A 15,165-nucleotide genomic window follows, 5' to 3' on the forward strand; every position below is an offset into this window, starting at 1 on the left:
CGGCAATTGTCTGCACCGAACAGTCCGCAAATGTAGACCCAAGTATGAACGGTACCATTCGACCTAGAAATGGGCCAGTTACAGGCATTTACCTTAACTGGATTAATCAGAAATGAGACCATAAATAATGCTGGCTGTGAGGTAACAGAAAATATGTATTGGTCTCTGGCCCTGGTTCCTGGCACAGAGCTCCTGAGACCCTTGTAATTTCCTAATTGAGAGAAAACACTAGAAGCATCTTTTGTTCTAAAATTTTGTCTGTGACCCTGATTCCTGACCTAGGGCTCCTAAAACCCTCGTAAGATCCTGGGTGCTAGGAGTGTCTTTTGTTCTAAGAAGGTGACGCTGGGTGGGCTTCTGAATGGTTCCTGGTTGGGGGCAGGTCACTGAAAAACCAAACCATGATCAGAAGGTTGGAATTTTCAGCCCCACTCCCCATTGTCTTGAGAAGGAAGAAGGGCTGAAGATGGAGTTAACGATCAGTGACAAGGACAAGATGAAGCCTCCAGACTGGTGAAGGCGTGAAGGTGGGGGGGGGGGAGGCTCTAGGACAGGAAGCTCCACACCCCCCCACAGACCTTGCCCTGTACACGTCCTCCACTGGGGTGTTCATCTGCACCCTTTATCACATCCTCTCACAAAGCAGTGAACGTGTTTCCTTGACATCTGCGAGCCGCTTTAGTCAATCAATCGCACCTGAGCAGGGTGTCGAGGGAACCTCTGATTTAATCGCACAGCCCATCAGTCAGAATCACAGGTGGCAACCCAGACCTGCCGCTGGCATCTGAAGTAGGGGTGGGGGGCATCTTGTGAGAATGAACTCTCAACCTGGGGGGTCTGAACCTTCTCCAGGGCGATAGTGTCAGAACTGAGTTGTCGGACACCCAGCTGGTGTCCCAGAGAATTGCTTGGACGGGAACCTCCCACACATCTGGTGACCAGAAGTGTCAAAAGCTAAGTGTTCTGCATGAAAGCAGAGGAGAGACACAGGTGGGCAGAGGTTTCCAAATACACAGAGCCATATAATGAGCTACTATGTAGCCATTAAAATGGTGGTGATTATTCACTTATCTTGAAGCATATTCAGACACTGGACCGAGTATAAGAAGTATCATAGTATAAACACATACATGTACCATCGTGTGTATAGACACAGAACGTTTGGAAACTCACTAAAATATTAAGAATGATGCTATCTCTGGGATTTCAAGTGATTTTTTACTTTCCTTTCTTTTATACTCATTAGTATTGTTTAATGCTTCACAGACTAAGTTTCATTTTCTAAGTGAGAAATAAATAGCAACAAAGATAGTATCCTTCCTACATACTGTATCCTTCCTGGAGGATAAAACAAGTGCCATTAGGTAACAAATGATCTGGCAGAACTCTGTACCAACCAGCCCATCCTCTTTCTGCCCCTTTGTCTCTACTCAGAATGGATGCAAAATACCCACGTTAAACAAAATAAAGACAACGTGCAAGAGTCTCTCTGCATTACAAGCACAGGAAGACAAGAGGGGCTTAAATTCCTACATAATCCACAACATTTTCTCCCTCATTAATTTAATTTACAAGCAGAGTAATTAGCATGTTGCGAAGTTATTACTGAGTCCCACATCAAATCCCTGTGAGCTGAAGCAATTTCAGTCTCAGAAGAAAACAGACCAAATAATTACAGAAATTTAGACAAGGTTTTTTTAAGGCATCCTTGAACAGGCAGATGAGAAATGAGAACAACCTTCTGAAGGGACAACTTCTCTGTGTAGTTGTGTTTTAAAGTTACCTTAAGAAAAATCTAGTCTTAGGTTACATTTCAAAGACTTTTTTTTTTCCAGCCAGGGAGCCTGTGGACAAGTCTCTGCCACTTTGGGTGCCTTTTTTACTTCCTCTAAATCCCTATCCTTGTCTTTCAACCAGCTTCTTATAAGGACTGTTACCTATCCAGCTAGCGGGAGACTCTCCATAGCAGGAGCTCGTGGGCACTGTAAACGCAGCTCGCGGACTCCTGGCCATTCTCTAAATCTCTAAGTCATGCCAGAAGATATTTTTTCCTAAAGCAGACTTCTGTTCCTGCCTTGTAAGTAGAAATCCACCATTCCCTTATCAATGGCAACTTGTGAAGTGTATTTAGAGATTCACCATCAAATTTTCTAGGTTTTAGTTGGTCTCATTAGGTAAGAAGTTATTCCCACACTTATAAACAAAGCTAGAAGAGACGCAGTATTCACTCTTTCCTACCAGAGCACGTGTGCAGATGTGTGCACACACAGACACGCTGTGGTAGGAAAAGCTCTCACACGTAGTTGTCATAATGATTTCATTTCACAAAATAACAGAAACTCCACAAACCTTCAGTTGTTCATCTACAACTCTTGTCACTTCTCCAGCCATTGATTCCAGGGTCTCTTGAATTGGACCGGACAACAAGCCACCGGCTCCCGGCCAAGACGCACCGCCGACGTGGTACAGGTTTGGTAACAACTGGAATAAAAATAAATACCCTCCCCGTAACTATTTAAATAAGCACTGACGACACTGCAGAGTTGGTGGAAAGGGTAAGACATATTATTAGAGAGACCCTGTCCTCGATCAAAGGCTCCTTATACAGATTAATAAACGGGGGCTCAGGACCAGCGTATGAGCTCCATGCCCCCTGATGTCTTCTTGTCTGGGGTATGAAGGTATCTGTCTGGTGCTCAGGGCCCTCCCACTCGAGACACTCAAGGGCTGTGTGACCAAGAGTAGAGCCAGGCCCCGGCCCAGGTTCTCTGACCCCCGTTAGTCCCTTCTCCATGAAGTCACACTTTGGGGGCCAAATTCTAATTGAAAGAAGCTTCCTTCTAGAGGTGACAGAGGGGAGTTTCAGGCTATCAGCTTAGAAGTAGAATAATTTAAAGTGATCTGCCTCTCATGTAAACTCCAACTCTACCTCTCAGCTCTTCAGGACCCGACGACATCCCATGTCACCACATGGGCCCCTACTTTTTATTCTGTATTTTGATGACCAGTAATTAGCCCGGGGAACAGAAAGGAGGCAAAGAGGAACTCCGTTCACTCTGCCACTGTTAGTCCCCTGGACATTGGGTAGCAGGCTAAAGAAAGTTGGAACTAGTTTCTAGAATTGAAGTTTAAAGATTTTTACTACATAAGAGTCTCACGTAGCCTGAAGTGAAACGCACCGTTTTAGAGTTCTTCGCATCACGCATGAGCCTCTCTGCTGACTTTAAGTCTTCCTGGACAGCGTCTCCCGCACAATTTCGTAAAGAGTTGAGATGGTCCTGTACTTTCACACATATCCTGTCAATCATCTGCTCCGTGCCGGGACGATGACGGCAGGCATCCAAGGCAGCACGGCCAAGTTCAGACAGAAGAAAACACGGAATGAGTGAGGACAAAAACATCTCCTAACTGCAACATTCAAGAAGGTAGCTTGTAGCCAGTTATTAATTTATCTGTTCATATCGGCAGCCTTCGGCAACGCTGACGCCAGTAAAACATCTCAGGGACGTCCATCCCTTTTCCTGCCTTAGGAAATGCAGCACATAGAACAAAAGTGCGTACTCTGGACGGTTCAGAATTTCGTGGCGACTCTGTGACATTTCACTAGATAGTAACTCATTTCATTGAGTACCCTCTGTGTCAGACATAGCGCTAGATACTGAGGAAACAGAGAAATGAACGGTGTAATTTCTCCACAGCTGACATGACCAGATGGAACCCACAGCCAGTTGGTCTCAATATTACAGAATCGCAACATCCCTGGAAATTAATGTTTTTAAAGATTTTATTTATTTATTAGAGAGAGAGAGCACAAGCAGGGGGAGCGGCAGAGGCAAAGGGAGAAGGAGACTCCCTGCTGAGCAGGGACCCTGGGACCATGACCTGAGCTGAAGGCAGACGCTTCACCAACTGGGCCACCCAGGTGCCTGGAAATTAATCTTTTTAAAGCTAATTCAATTATATCAGGTACTTTCCCACATAAATTAAAAGCCTCCCCCCCAAAAAAAGCAAGTTGAGGTTTTATTACTGTAACATAGGCAATGATAAAGTTGATAACATTTAGTTTCTATTCCGTGAAAGCCCCTCTCCCAGGTAAATTATATCTGAATCATTTTCAGTTACTCCATGGACTTAAGCATGAAACCCAGAGGGAAGTGGTAGATCACTACTCTATACAAAAAATATTCCAGACGGGTAAGATTATGTCCTTCTGTATTTGCATTTGTACGGAGAAGCATGAAGAAACCTAAGAATTCTAAAGAAAGAGATAAACAGTGCGGTTTACAAAGTTTCTCCAGTATTTCAAGCAGAACTGCAGGCTATTTCATGTTCTTAAAAAATTATTAATTCTTCCAGAGACCTCACATATCCAGAGTCCCATCCCATCTGATCATTCACTCGGCAGAGGTGGAAATCTAGTAATATTTTTATTTAAATTCACATTCGCTCCATTTTGAATTATCTGATCTAACAACTACAGGAAGCCAAAGTCAGCCATCCTTCCCCCATAAATTCTGCAATGACAGCAACTTGGCCACAGCGCTCAGGAGACTTACCGTCTGAATACAGAGTGGCAGCATCCCCATCCCTCCTGCCCTTCTCCTCTAGAAAATCAGGCTCACAACATCTACCCCATTTCCCTTTCTAGTGCATTATGAAGACAAGCCAGTAAAGTGACACCACTCACAGCAGCTATTCCTTGGACGCAGGCTCACTAAGGTCAACGTTAATGTACAGTAAGAACAGCTCCTGTTACGATCAAATGTCCTGAGGTTATAGAAGGGAAGGACGCAGAGCTCCCCACGGGAAACAGTTCTATGAACAATTCTTCTAACTAAAATCTAAGCTTGTCTGGAGCGAGCATCTTAACTTGATGTGTTTTTACAATGTCTTGCAGAGAACTAACTATATGTTTTAAAATATCTTTACTGGTGTAAATTCTAACTCTTCTCTTGTATTGATCTGTGCTTCCTGAAGCAAAGCGCCATCTAGAACTCAGATTTTCCCAAGAAGCAATACTTATTTCACTTAGCAGTATCTCCTCCAGTGCGTCCATGTTGCAGCAAATGTTGAGAACTCGTTCTTTCTGATAGCTGAGTAATATTCCATTGTATATATGGACCACAACTTCTTTTTTTTTTTATTATATTATGCTAAGTGAAATAAGTCAAGCAGAGAAAGACAATTATCATATGATTTCTCTCATCTATGGAACATAAGAACTAGGAAAATCGGTAGGGGAAGAAAGGGATAAAGAAAGGGGAGGTAATCAGAAGGGGGAATGAAGCATGAGAGACTATGGACTCTGAGAAACAAACGGAGGGCTTCAGAGGGGAGGAGGATGGGGGAATGGGATAGGCTGGTGATGGGCAGTAAGGAGGGCACGTATTGCATGGTGCACTGGGTGTTATACGCAACTAATGAATCATCGAACTTTACATCAAAAACCAGGGATGTACTGTATGGTGACTAACATAATATAATAAAAAAAAAATAAAAGAAGCAATACTTAATTTCCAGAGACAAATAAACTGCATACTAAGACAGGAACTGACAGACATCTGAGGCCACACGGGACTCACTTGAGAGGCATGCGGATGAGGCGTGATGAAGTTGGTCCTCCTTAATAACCGGGAGCTCAAAGAGACACCTGAAATGTGTGCCATGAGGCGGTGACCGAGGAGACAAGTTCCAATGAACTCAACACCACGTTCTTTAAGTAGAACTTGTAAAATTACATCCAAGAGAAACATAAAAATTCAGTTCTTCCATTCAAATAAGACATAAACCTCCCACGTCTCAGCGGTTCGTCTGAACACATGCTCGCTGAGGTTCAGAACAGCCCAACAGATCACATCCAGACGCTCTACAACCAAGCAGCTCAAGGCCCAGGGAAGTTAACCACAGACGACGACACAGAATGACCACGCGGAGAGCAAGCTTAAAATTTTGAAAACAAGAAATCAGGATTTTGACTACCAGTTCATACTGAAGTTCCTAAGGCACACAGATGGGAGAAAGAACGGAGATGGGAAGCCGGCAGACTGTCATCCCTTGGGCTGGCCCGTCACACGCCTCAGAGCACCCACACTCTTCATCTGGGCCCATGCACGGGCCCTCGAGCCCCAGCATTGCACTCTTCTCACACAGCCCGCAAAAGCTGAGAACTGCCACCGTCTGAGCAGCTCGCGTCCTTCCGAGGAAACGTCCTGTCTTTCTTGGACACGGTCATCTTTATGTTGAGTCCGAATCTGTCTTCCCATGTCCCAAGGGACAGACCCGTGACTTCCCCCCGAGGACCCTGAACGGTCAATCGCAGGCTGTCTTCCACGGACGGTCTAGCACACGTATGAACACGGCTATCTCCTCTTTCCTAATCCGTTTTTCTTCAGGCTTCACGCTCCTGGTCCTCTTGCCCTTCTACTTCACTCACAGTCCTATGGTCCCCAACCCCTCCCCACCCCTTTTCTGAATTGTCTCTTCCATCTTGGACCCTTATGAAATACACCCTCCTCAATAAAACAGATCGTAACACAGAAGGAGGGGATCAGTAAGTTGAACAAGGCCGGCACCTTCCTTACTGTAGCAAATATACTTCTGCCAATGCAGTACAGGTCAATCTGGCTTCTCTGGCAGCTAAATCATACTATTAACTCATGTCACACTTACTGGTGACCACTTAGGCTTTTTCAAATATACTGGGTTATAAAACCCAAGTTCAGAACTTAGAAGTATTAGTAATAAATGCCATCTTTGGTTGTTCTCCATCTGTTCTAACCATTCCCAGTTCCAGCAAATACCATACATGCAGAAAATTCTATCTTTCTCCATGTCAATTTCTTTATCCAATTAAAGAGAAATAGATGGAACACCTAAAACCTAATGAGATACAGTCTCAAATAAGATACACCTTTTGTCACCAAGCAACTTAAAAGCCTGGAAGTGGAAAGAAATATTCACAGGAACACTAACACAAGCTAGAGAGTGCTCCAACTATAACATCCGCAAGGGCGCCCACGGTTTGTCCTGCCAAAGCTCCACTCCACTTCCTACAACAGTGCCTGCCCCCCAGCAGACCCTTATAAGTGTGTATTCAGTGAACATGGGAATGATACCAAGTTGTACAAGATTCCAGCCAAGGGAGAGATCCCATCTAGCTGAGGCCGAAGGTGGCTTTTCAACTGGGTCCTGAAAGATTCCTACAGGTTGAGAAGGTAGAAGGGAATTTTAAGCAAAAGAATAAACATAAGCAATGGCACATCCAGACACCTGCGAATCCTATTTCCTGATAAGGAACAGGGCACTTCATTGTGGGAGATGGGTCTGGAAAGTCTGGCTAAGGCAAGAGAGTGTGAGACCCAGGCACAGGCTAAGGACGTGGAACAGGGTGTACGAGGCATGGGGCATCTGACCCCAGCTCCTCCCACCACCATGAGGGTCTAAGAATCCTCACCCTATAGGACTCTCGGTGACTCAGCTTCCCTGCCTGATGCAAAGGACATGCACTGTAGACAGCAGGAGACATGCAAGCTGGATACACCGGTTCCCATGGTACTTCTAAAAGACGACGTAGGAGTGAGTTGATAAAAACACCTGAGCAAGAGAGCTGGCAATGGAATTGGGGGGAAAAAAAACAACTGCAAAGACACTTGGAAAGTCAATGGGTGGGCACAGTGACCACTGGCTGGCGATGGCAAAGGAGACATCCAAGATGGCCCCAAGGGTTCTCTCCTTAGTGAATGATGATGCCACTGAGAGAAATAGTAAAATAAGGAGTTCCAGGGGACAAGTTTCGTCTTAGTGACCCCTTATCTCAGAAATGCTGAACTAGTGTTGACAAGATAAAACTTGCTGGAAAAAAACAGGGATAGACCCAGGAGTCCTCCACAGTTGGAGCATTAAAATGGTTAGAGTATATGAAATAGCTAAAGGAAATAAGCACTAAGTACAAAACTTAGAAAAAGAACTGCATTTAGAAGACAAAAGGGTAAAGAGTCATGTGGAAAGGAGACAGATAAGACCCAAGAGCAGCAGAAAGACATCCAAAATGGCACACTGTCAATGAATAAAGCAGTGAGTCTTAGGAAAGATGAGATAGTCAATCGTGATGATAATTGTGACAGTAAGACTAATAACAGCAACAAACATTAACAGCTTATTGGTGACGAGCCAAGTACTTCCCATGCTTTATCTCAGTGAATCCCCTCAGCATCTTCAGAGTCATCTCCCCCACTTCGCAGAGGAAGAAACCAAGGCTGAAAGAGGTTTAAGTGACTAACATCAGTTCACACCCACAGAGAAAGCAGAGCCCCTCCTTCGATCTGGGTCGGCTACATATCCTGCCTCCTCTCATTAACAGATGAAGAGGGAGAAAAAGCCCAGAACTCGGTGACCAGGAGACCATGGAGAGAGCCATTTCAGTACAGATGGGGACACATTGGGAAAGGTTACGAAGTGACAGGGTAGTGAAGAAGTCAAGAAAGCAAGTATTAAAACTACATGAGAGGTGGGAAGAGAATGCGCTGGATAAATAGCTGTAGGCAATAAAACTTCCTTCTCCCTTTTTTTAAATGGTCAGAAAACTTTAAGAGTGAGAAAAGCAGAGTTTGACAAACCACAGGCAATTCTCGGCCTGTTTTTACTTTTTTTCCCAAAGTACATATATTTTATTACTTCAGTGTAAAAAAAAATACACATGGGAAAAAGGACTGGAAAAAAAAAAAAAAAGAAATCAAGACCATGTGGGTGAGGGTGTGTCTGGGCCTGTTTTTATAAATAAAGTTTTATTGGAAGAGCCACCTCATTCACGTCCATAGTGACTATGACAGCTTTCGCTCTCCAACAGCGGAGTTGAGTTATTGGAGACCTTACAGCCTGCAAAGCAGAAAATATTTACTATTTGTGTTTTTACAGAAAAGGTCTGCTGACCCCTGATGAAGAGAGTTTATAAGATGGAAAAGAATAGACTGAAAGCCAAGGGAGAGTCCTACAGAGGTCTTCCCTAAACAAAGAAAGACGTGAGCAGTTATGAGATGTCATCGTTTCATTACAACATTGTAATACCTTCAGTGTCACCTGGGAATGATGACTGGCCATGCAGCTGGCCGGGACATTAGTCACAGAAGGTCTGTTCTTTCTGTATTCAGATTTCTGGGAACTTCGGTAAGAAGTTTCAATAAGAAGGAGATAAATCTCTCTTAAAGTGACTGAATCGATTAAAGTCTGAAAACTGCTAATCATAATGTCCTAAGAAATCCCCAAAGAGAAAAGGTGGCAATATACGTACTACATAATGACTCAAATAATTCCGACTGATGTCAGCCACGCAGAATTAAACACCCGCACTCTGCCTCCCGCGTACCACTTCCTCTAGGTTGAGAAGACGAACCTTACTTGTAAGGATGAGCATTAAAGGCTGCTGCAGTAATGTGTTTGGATGGGCAAACTCCCCTGTGAGTGAGGGGAAAGCTGGAAGGGTGTTGTATTAAGAAAAGCCTGCGTTACGGCAGCTCGTAGGGGAGCCCAAAGCAAAGGTTCAATGTAAGATTTCAGCACTCTCGTTGCTTTTAATGTTCACCACTAAAACCAGGAAATAACAGTAAAACATAAAGTACTAAGCTAATATTAGTCCCTTGCAGGGGAAAAAATAGATTTTTAAGGCCTTGGTAAGGGCAAAATATTGTTTTCTTTCTCAAAACTCCCTGCTACCTCACCAATGTGCATAACTGTTTTTCTTTTTCTCAATATACATCGCTTTCCTTTTTCTTTTACAAAGAATACATATTTACTGCAAACGTTTCAAAGAACACAGTGAAGTATAGGAGAATAAAACTCAGCTAAATCACCCCTCCTGATACAACCCTCCCGCACATTCTGGTGAAGACCTTTTCACAGACCTCTATGCAAACCAATGCCGTCTTCCAGATAATTTTACCTACTTGGAATATTTTACACGATGCTTTTATTATGGACGTTTTTCTTTCACTCTCTTTTAAGAAAAAGCAATGGCAAAAAATTAAAATGACATTTGCACAAGGTAAGAAAACTGTTCAAACCATTAAAAAAAAACTGGTCTCAACTGACCAACTCTGCCTCCCAGTCCCTGCCTCCCTGCTGAGATAAACACTTTTGGAAACCCACTGCTTTTTAAATTCTTCTGGTGGCTTCCATTTGAAATATAAATAGTAGACTTACATTTGTATTTTTCTAAGTTATTATTTTAATTCCAGTATAGTTAACTGTATTTTTGATTTAAGAATGAATAATAGAAAAGAGGTTGATTCCAGAAAATAAAAACTAAAAATTCAGCATACTTAACACTCCCACCCGACCTTCTCCCTCTTCAATTTCTAATTTTAGTTAGTATCAATACTTTTATATTAAGATTTCTAACATTCACATTTTTTAGCGGAACAATAATGAGGTTTTCCCTTCTTGTCTGAGTTGATATTAAAATTGTAAACCCACTAAAATGCAGTTCCAGAATTATGACTACGGGATCCCTCCAGAAAGAAACATAATCCTGTGTCTTTTAACCCTGCAGCTCCCAGCAGACTGGCCGAAGTGGCAATTTTTGAAAGCTTTCCTTCAGCTTTTGCGACTTCCAGGATTTCACTTCTGCTACGGTTTCTTATTCACACCTCATATTGCGTACTCTCTTATTTTTCATTGTTAGGCTGGAGAATTCCCTCAAAGAACTTTTTGTGCATATGGAATTTGGGGGTCAAATTTCTGAGTCCCTGTCTGGACCCATTTTAATTCTGTCCTCATCTCCGTTTGACGAAGTGGCGAGGTGAAGAATCCGTGGTCCCAAATAAATTCCCCTCTGAACTATCATTGATGACATCACCTCACTTGCTTCCAGTAGTTGGGATGGACACTAAGAAATGATTCTAGTTCCCCTGTAAGATAGCCCTTTACTTCCCTCTGGCACTCAAAGATTTTTGTTTTTTCTTTCTCGTAGGTGTTCTGAGCAGGACAACGTCTAGGTGTGGCTTTTCTGCCCATTCATTTGGATCAATTTCGGTGCGTCGCAGCCACCCCACGATTTCTGTGAAACGGTTTTCCGCTGTTTTTTCTCCTTTTAAATTCTGAAGTTCCTATCAGAAGGCTGTTGGTCATTTTTAATCTATTCACCATTTTGACTTACTTTTCTTTCATAGTTTTTCATCCTTTTACTGCATGTTATAAAGATTTCCTTTACTTTTTCTTCCAGAGAAACAGCTTAATTTGTGCCCTATCAGCTTATTTAACTCTATCTTACAGTGACCATGTCAGCAGTTGCTAAGCATGTCTCTTGCTGCTTAATAGCCTGTTCCGATTTTATGGCTATAATATGCCCTAAGTCCCACGGAATTTACTAATTACAAATTTTTCAAAGTCCTTGGCTGTGCTCTGAATTATCCGAGGTCAGGTTTTTGGTTTATCTTGCTCTTTCTTTGATATATATTTCCTCAAATATCTTATGATCCTTGGTTTGGGTTGATACTTTCGGAAGAAAATATTCCACATTTCTTTTATCACCATAATTCCTTTTTTCTCTAACATTGGGTAGAGAGAAGAGAAATTAAGTAAAAAAGAAAAACACTTTAATGTCCCTTTAGCACTTAAGTGTTAATATTCAACAAGTTCTTTTTTTTTTTATTTTAATTTTTTTATTTTAGAGAGAGAACGCAAGCAGGGAGGGGCAAAAGGAGAGGAAGAATCTCAAGCAGTTTCCACGCTCAGTGAGGAGCTGAGGCGGGGCTCGATCTCACACCCCTAAGATCCTGACCTGAGCCGAAATAAAAAATCGTACACTTAACCAACTGAGCCCCCCAAGTACCCCCAATATTCAACAAATTCTTATTATTTTGAGGAATCTGGGGATTTGTTTCAAACTCACAGGAGTGTGAGGGAGGAGAGAGAGAAACACAATATCCCCGAATTAGCAAATCGGCTCACCCGCAGATTCTCTCATCCGAGGGATGACCGGTTCCTACTATTTGCACGGAAATCTCAAATATGCTTTACTGACAATCTTAAAAGGCACAAAATCATCAGCGATTAAAAGCGCATTTTTAGCATTCGAATCAGTCTACATCTCCCTCACCCTGCAACTTCCCCTAAATTCGACTTCCCTTTGTCATCCTCTTCAGAAATCAGTTCTTACTGTCCCATTGGGGATGATTCAGAGGACAGAGATCCTGCGTCCCCTGCTCTGAAAAGTGGCCCTTGCGAGCGAGCCAGAGAGAGTGGTGTGCTCCTACCTGCTGCGTCGTGCTGGTGACGATGCCCTGCTGTAGGCGGTAGGCCTGCTCTTGCAGATATTTTCGGGTCTCGTGATTCCGGAGCAGATAGTTTTCGATCTGAAAAGCAAGCACATGGATGTCTCAAGAACACATTTCGACTCAGCGGAGGGTGAAGTGGTAAGTGAAACAGCCAGGTGCTGAACTTGAAACCAGAGCTCTGATTCACACTCCTGCCTGGGCCTTGACCCCATACGACATAGGAGATGGGAAGCCGGCTGTCACTGTAATGCACTCTTGGTGTGCGAGTTAGAGATGTAACCCGCAGGTCATGGGAGTAATTTTATGTGACTCGGTAGCTGACAAAGATAAACAAGGGTTTAAGTGCCCACGTGGTTGGAGACCCCATGCCAGGACTCCCTGCTTTCTTGCACACAGCCATAATCTCTCCCTCATGAGTCTTTAACCACTCAACGGTTGCAAAGCTAAATAAATGTCCCAAGGTGTACGGATGGCACCCTCTGAAACTCTCAGCCTTGAGACAGCAGTATCTACCGGCACTGAGAAAACTCTATTTTAAGGGACAAAAAAAAAAAAAAAGGATAAAATAGGTACAAAATTTGAAGACAACAGGCTGGTACAACTCAAAGACATACACTAGTTTCATTAATTCATGAGGTTTCCATATTATCTCAAAAACTAGACTGATTTTAGCAAAAGCAGAGAAGATAAGAAAACGGATTTCCACAGAAAATAAGAACACTTGAAGTTGCCTGACAGTTTGTATTTTTATACACTATCTTCTATTAAAAATTCAAACATACAAATGATAACCAGACTGAAATGAACTGTTTAAGAAGAATATGCAATGGGTATACATTGAACAAGAACTGCAGGGTTAAGTGGTAGGACTGATGGATGCGTATGAAGATGTCTGCAAGAACTGATTTGGGATCAGTAATTGCACCATCTGGGTTTTTTTTTTCAGTTGTTGTTTTCGTTTGTTTTTATTAATACCACTTAACTGTTTGGTTTTTAATTTGTCACTGTAGTTCCCTGGTTAAGAACTTCTAATAACTGTGAGGCTCTCGGTATTATTACATTTTCATTTTAATTTTCCATATGCTAAAATGACTATTACTTAATACCAATTAGAGACAATTAAAATACAGACTATAATTACTATCATCCCTGGAAACCATAAAGCAGAACAAAATGTACCTTTCTACTAAACATAAATGAAGGAATTATAAAAATGAAGAGATCCCTGAAATGAAACATCATTAAAGTGACACATTAAGACCATGACATTTTATTACATTAATTTTCTCTTGCTGCTTCCCAAAAAGTCACCTCTTTCCAAGTTGACATTACCATCAATGGAAAACGTTTTTGCCAAAAAAATAAAAGATTCTTCCCTGAAATATAACATGCACACACTGACACCCAGCTTTGGGTACTTCTGCTCTGTTACTTGTCCTTTTACATTTGGTCTCATTAAGCACTTTCTGGGGGTCAGTTGTGAGAGCGGCTTCTACAAGAGACTCGGCTCAGGTACAGGCCATCCCCCCAAGGCTGGCCCATGGATCTGCATACCTTCCCCAGGGGCACCGATGGTGCTGTATAGACTAAGCCTGGAGGGAGATTTTTTTAGGAAAAAAAAATACATTCAAAGCTCATTTCTAAAAGTCAGTGCAAAGAGAAGGAAGAATAACAACGTTTCAGTGCCTTTAATACCAACCACGGACACATCACCACTGAAAGTATTCACATCCTGGATTAGCAGGATAAGCCTTCCTTCCCTGCACCATTCCAGACCAAGGACACAGACCCTACCTCCTACAGGCTGAGGATGGAGGGCCTGACTGAGGCCAACTCGGAGGGAAAGGGCAAAGTGTCATTACCATGTTTGCCAGTCCCCCTGGGCAGCAGTGACCTGGAAGGCCATCTAGAGCCTATCGACACCTTCACTCTCACTGCTGAAAACAGCAGCAGCATAAAAGGCAAAAAGACCTGTATTTCAACGTAGGAATCTTATATTAAAAAAAAAAAATTCTAAAGATTGAGTTACAGAATCACAATGTTGTTCTTTAGTAGAGTAAAACTAAAGAGCGTATTTCTTCCAGGGAATAGAGTTCTGTTAAAATGAAATCTTTAATATGTAAGAGTATAGTAAGTATTATAGAAAAAAATGATAAATATCAGCTTTAAAGTCACCAATTTTTCATTTAAAAAACAGAAATTTTACAATCAACATATTTGCAGATAAGGCATTTCTTCTGTTTCTTTTATTTTCCCCTCTTTTTCTGCTTTCTCTGATTTTAAGTATTGTATACGATTACACTATTCTCTCCTTCCTTAGTATATTAACTACACTTCTTTTAAAATTTTTTTAGTGGTTATCCTAGTGTTTGCAATATACAAGTCCACTTCCACAGAATGCTGCACCGTTTTGCAAGTAGTGTAGGTTCCTCGTAAGACACTACCACCGATTTCTCCTTCTTCCCCCTCGTAACATGCTATCTTTGCATGTTTTGATTTCTCCTTTACTTTTTTTTAAGATTTGTTTATTTATTTGAGAGAGAGAGTGGGGGGAGGCAGAGGGAGGGGGAGAGAGAGAGTCCCAAGCAGACTCCATGCTGAGCACAGAGCCTGACACAGGGCTCAATCTCACGACCCTGAGATCATGACCTGAGCGAAAATCAAGAGTCGGATGCTCAACTGACTGAGCCACCCAGGCTCCCTCTCCTTTACTTTTGAAGAAAGATTTCGCTAGATACAGAATTCTAGGCTGCTGGATTTTTTTCTTTTGACACTTTAAATATTTCACTCTACTTTCTTCTTGCTTGTATGATTTCTGACCCAAAGTCTGTTATAATTCTTATCCTTATTTCTCAGTATGTAACGTGGTCGTCCCCCCCCCAACCCTCTGGCTTCT

At 42.4% G+C, this 15,165-nt stretch overlaps 1 protein-coding gene across 7 annotated transcripts in view; it reads right to left on the bottom strand.

The window, feature by feature from the left end:
• Nucleotides 1–15,165, bottom strand: part of CARMIL1 (capping protein regulator and myosin 1 linker 1) — a 304,353-nt gene that overhangs the window by 80,880 nt on the left and 208,308 nt on the right. For all 7 annotated transcript variants that reach the window (XM_057305073.1, XM_057305072.1, XM_057305071.1 and 4 more), the window contains 3 exons: nt 12,249–12,347; nt 3,180–3,308; nt 2,350–2,481 (listed from right to left, as the gene is read on the bottom strand). In XM_057305073.1, the coding sequence (XP_057161056.1) occupies nt 2,350–2,481; nt 3,180–3,308; nt 12,249–12,347 (360 nt within the window). The remainder of the gene's footprint in view (nt 1–2,349; nt 2,482–3,179; nt 3,309–12,248; nt 12,348–15,165) is intronic.

Source organism: Ursus arctos, unplaced genomic scaffold, assembly GCF_023065955.2.
Source record: "Ursus arctos isolate Adak ecotype North America unplaced genomic scaffold, UrsArc2.0 scaffold_31, whole genome shotgun sequence".
NCBI classification, from domain to species: domain Eukaryota; kingdom Metazoa; phylum Chordata; class Mammalia; order Carnivora; family Ursidae; genus Ursus; species Ursus arctos.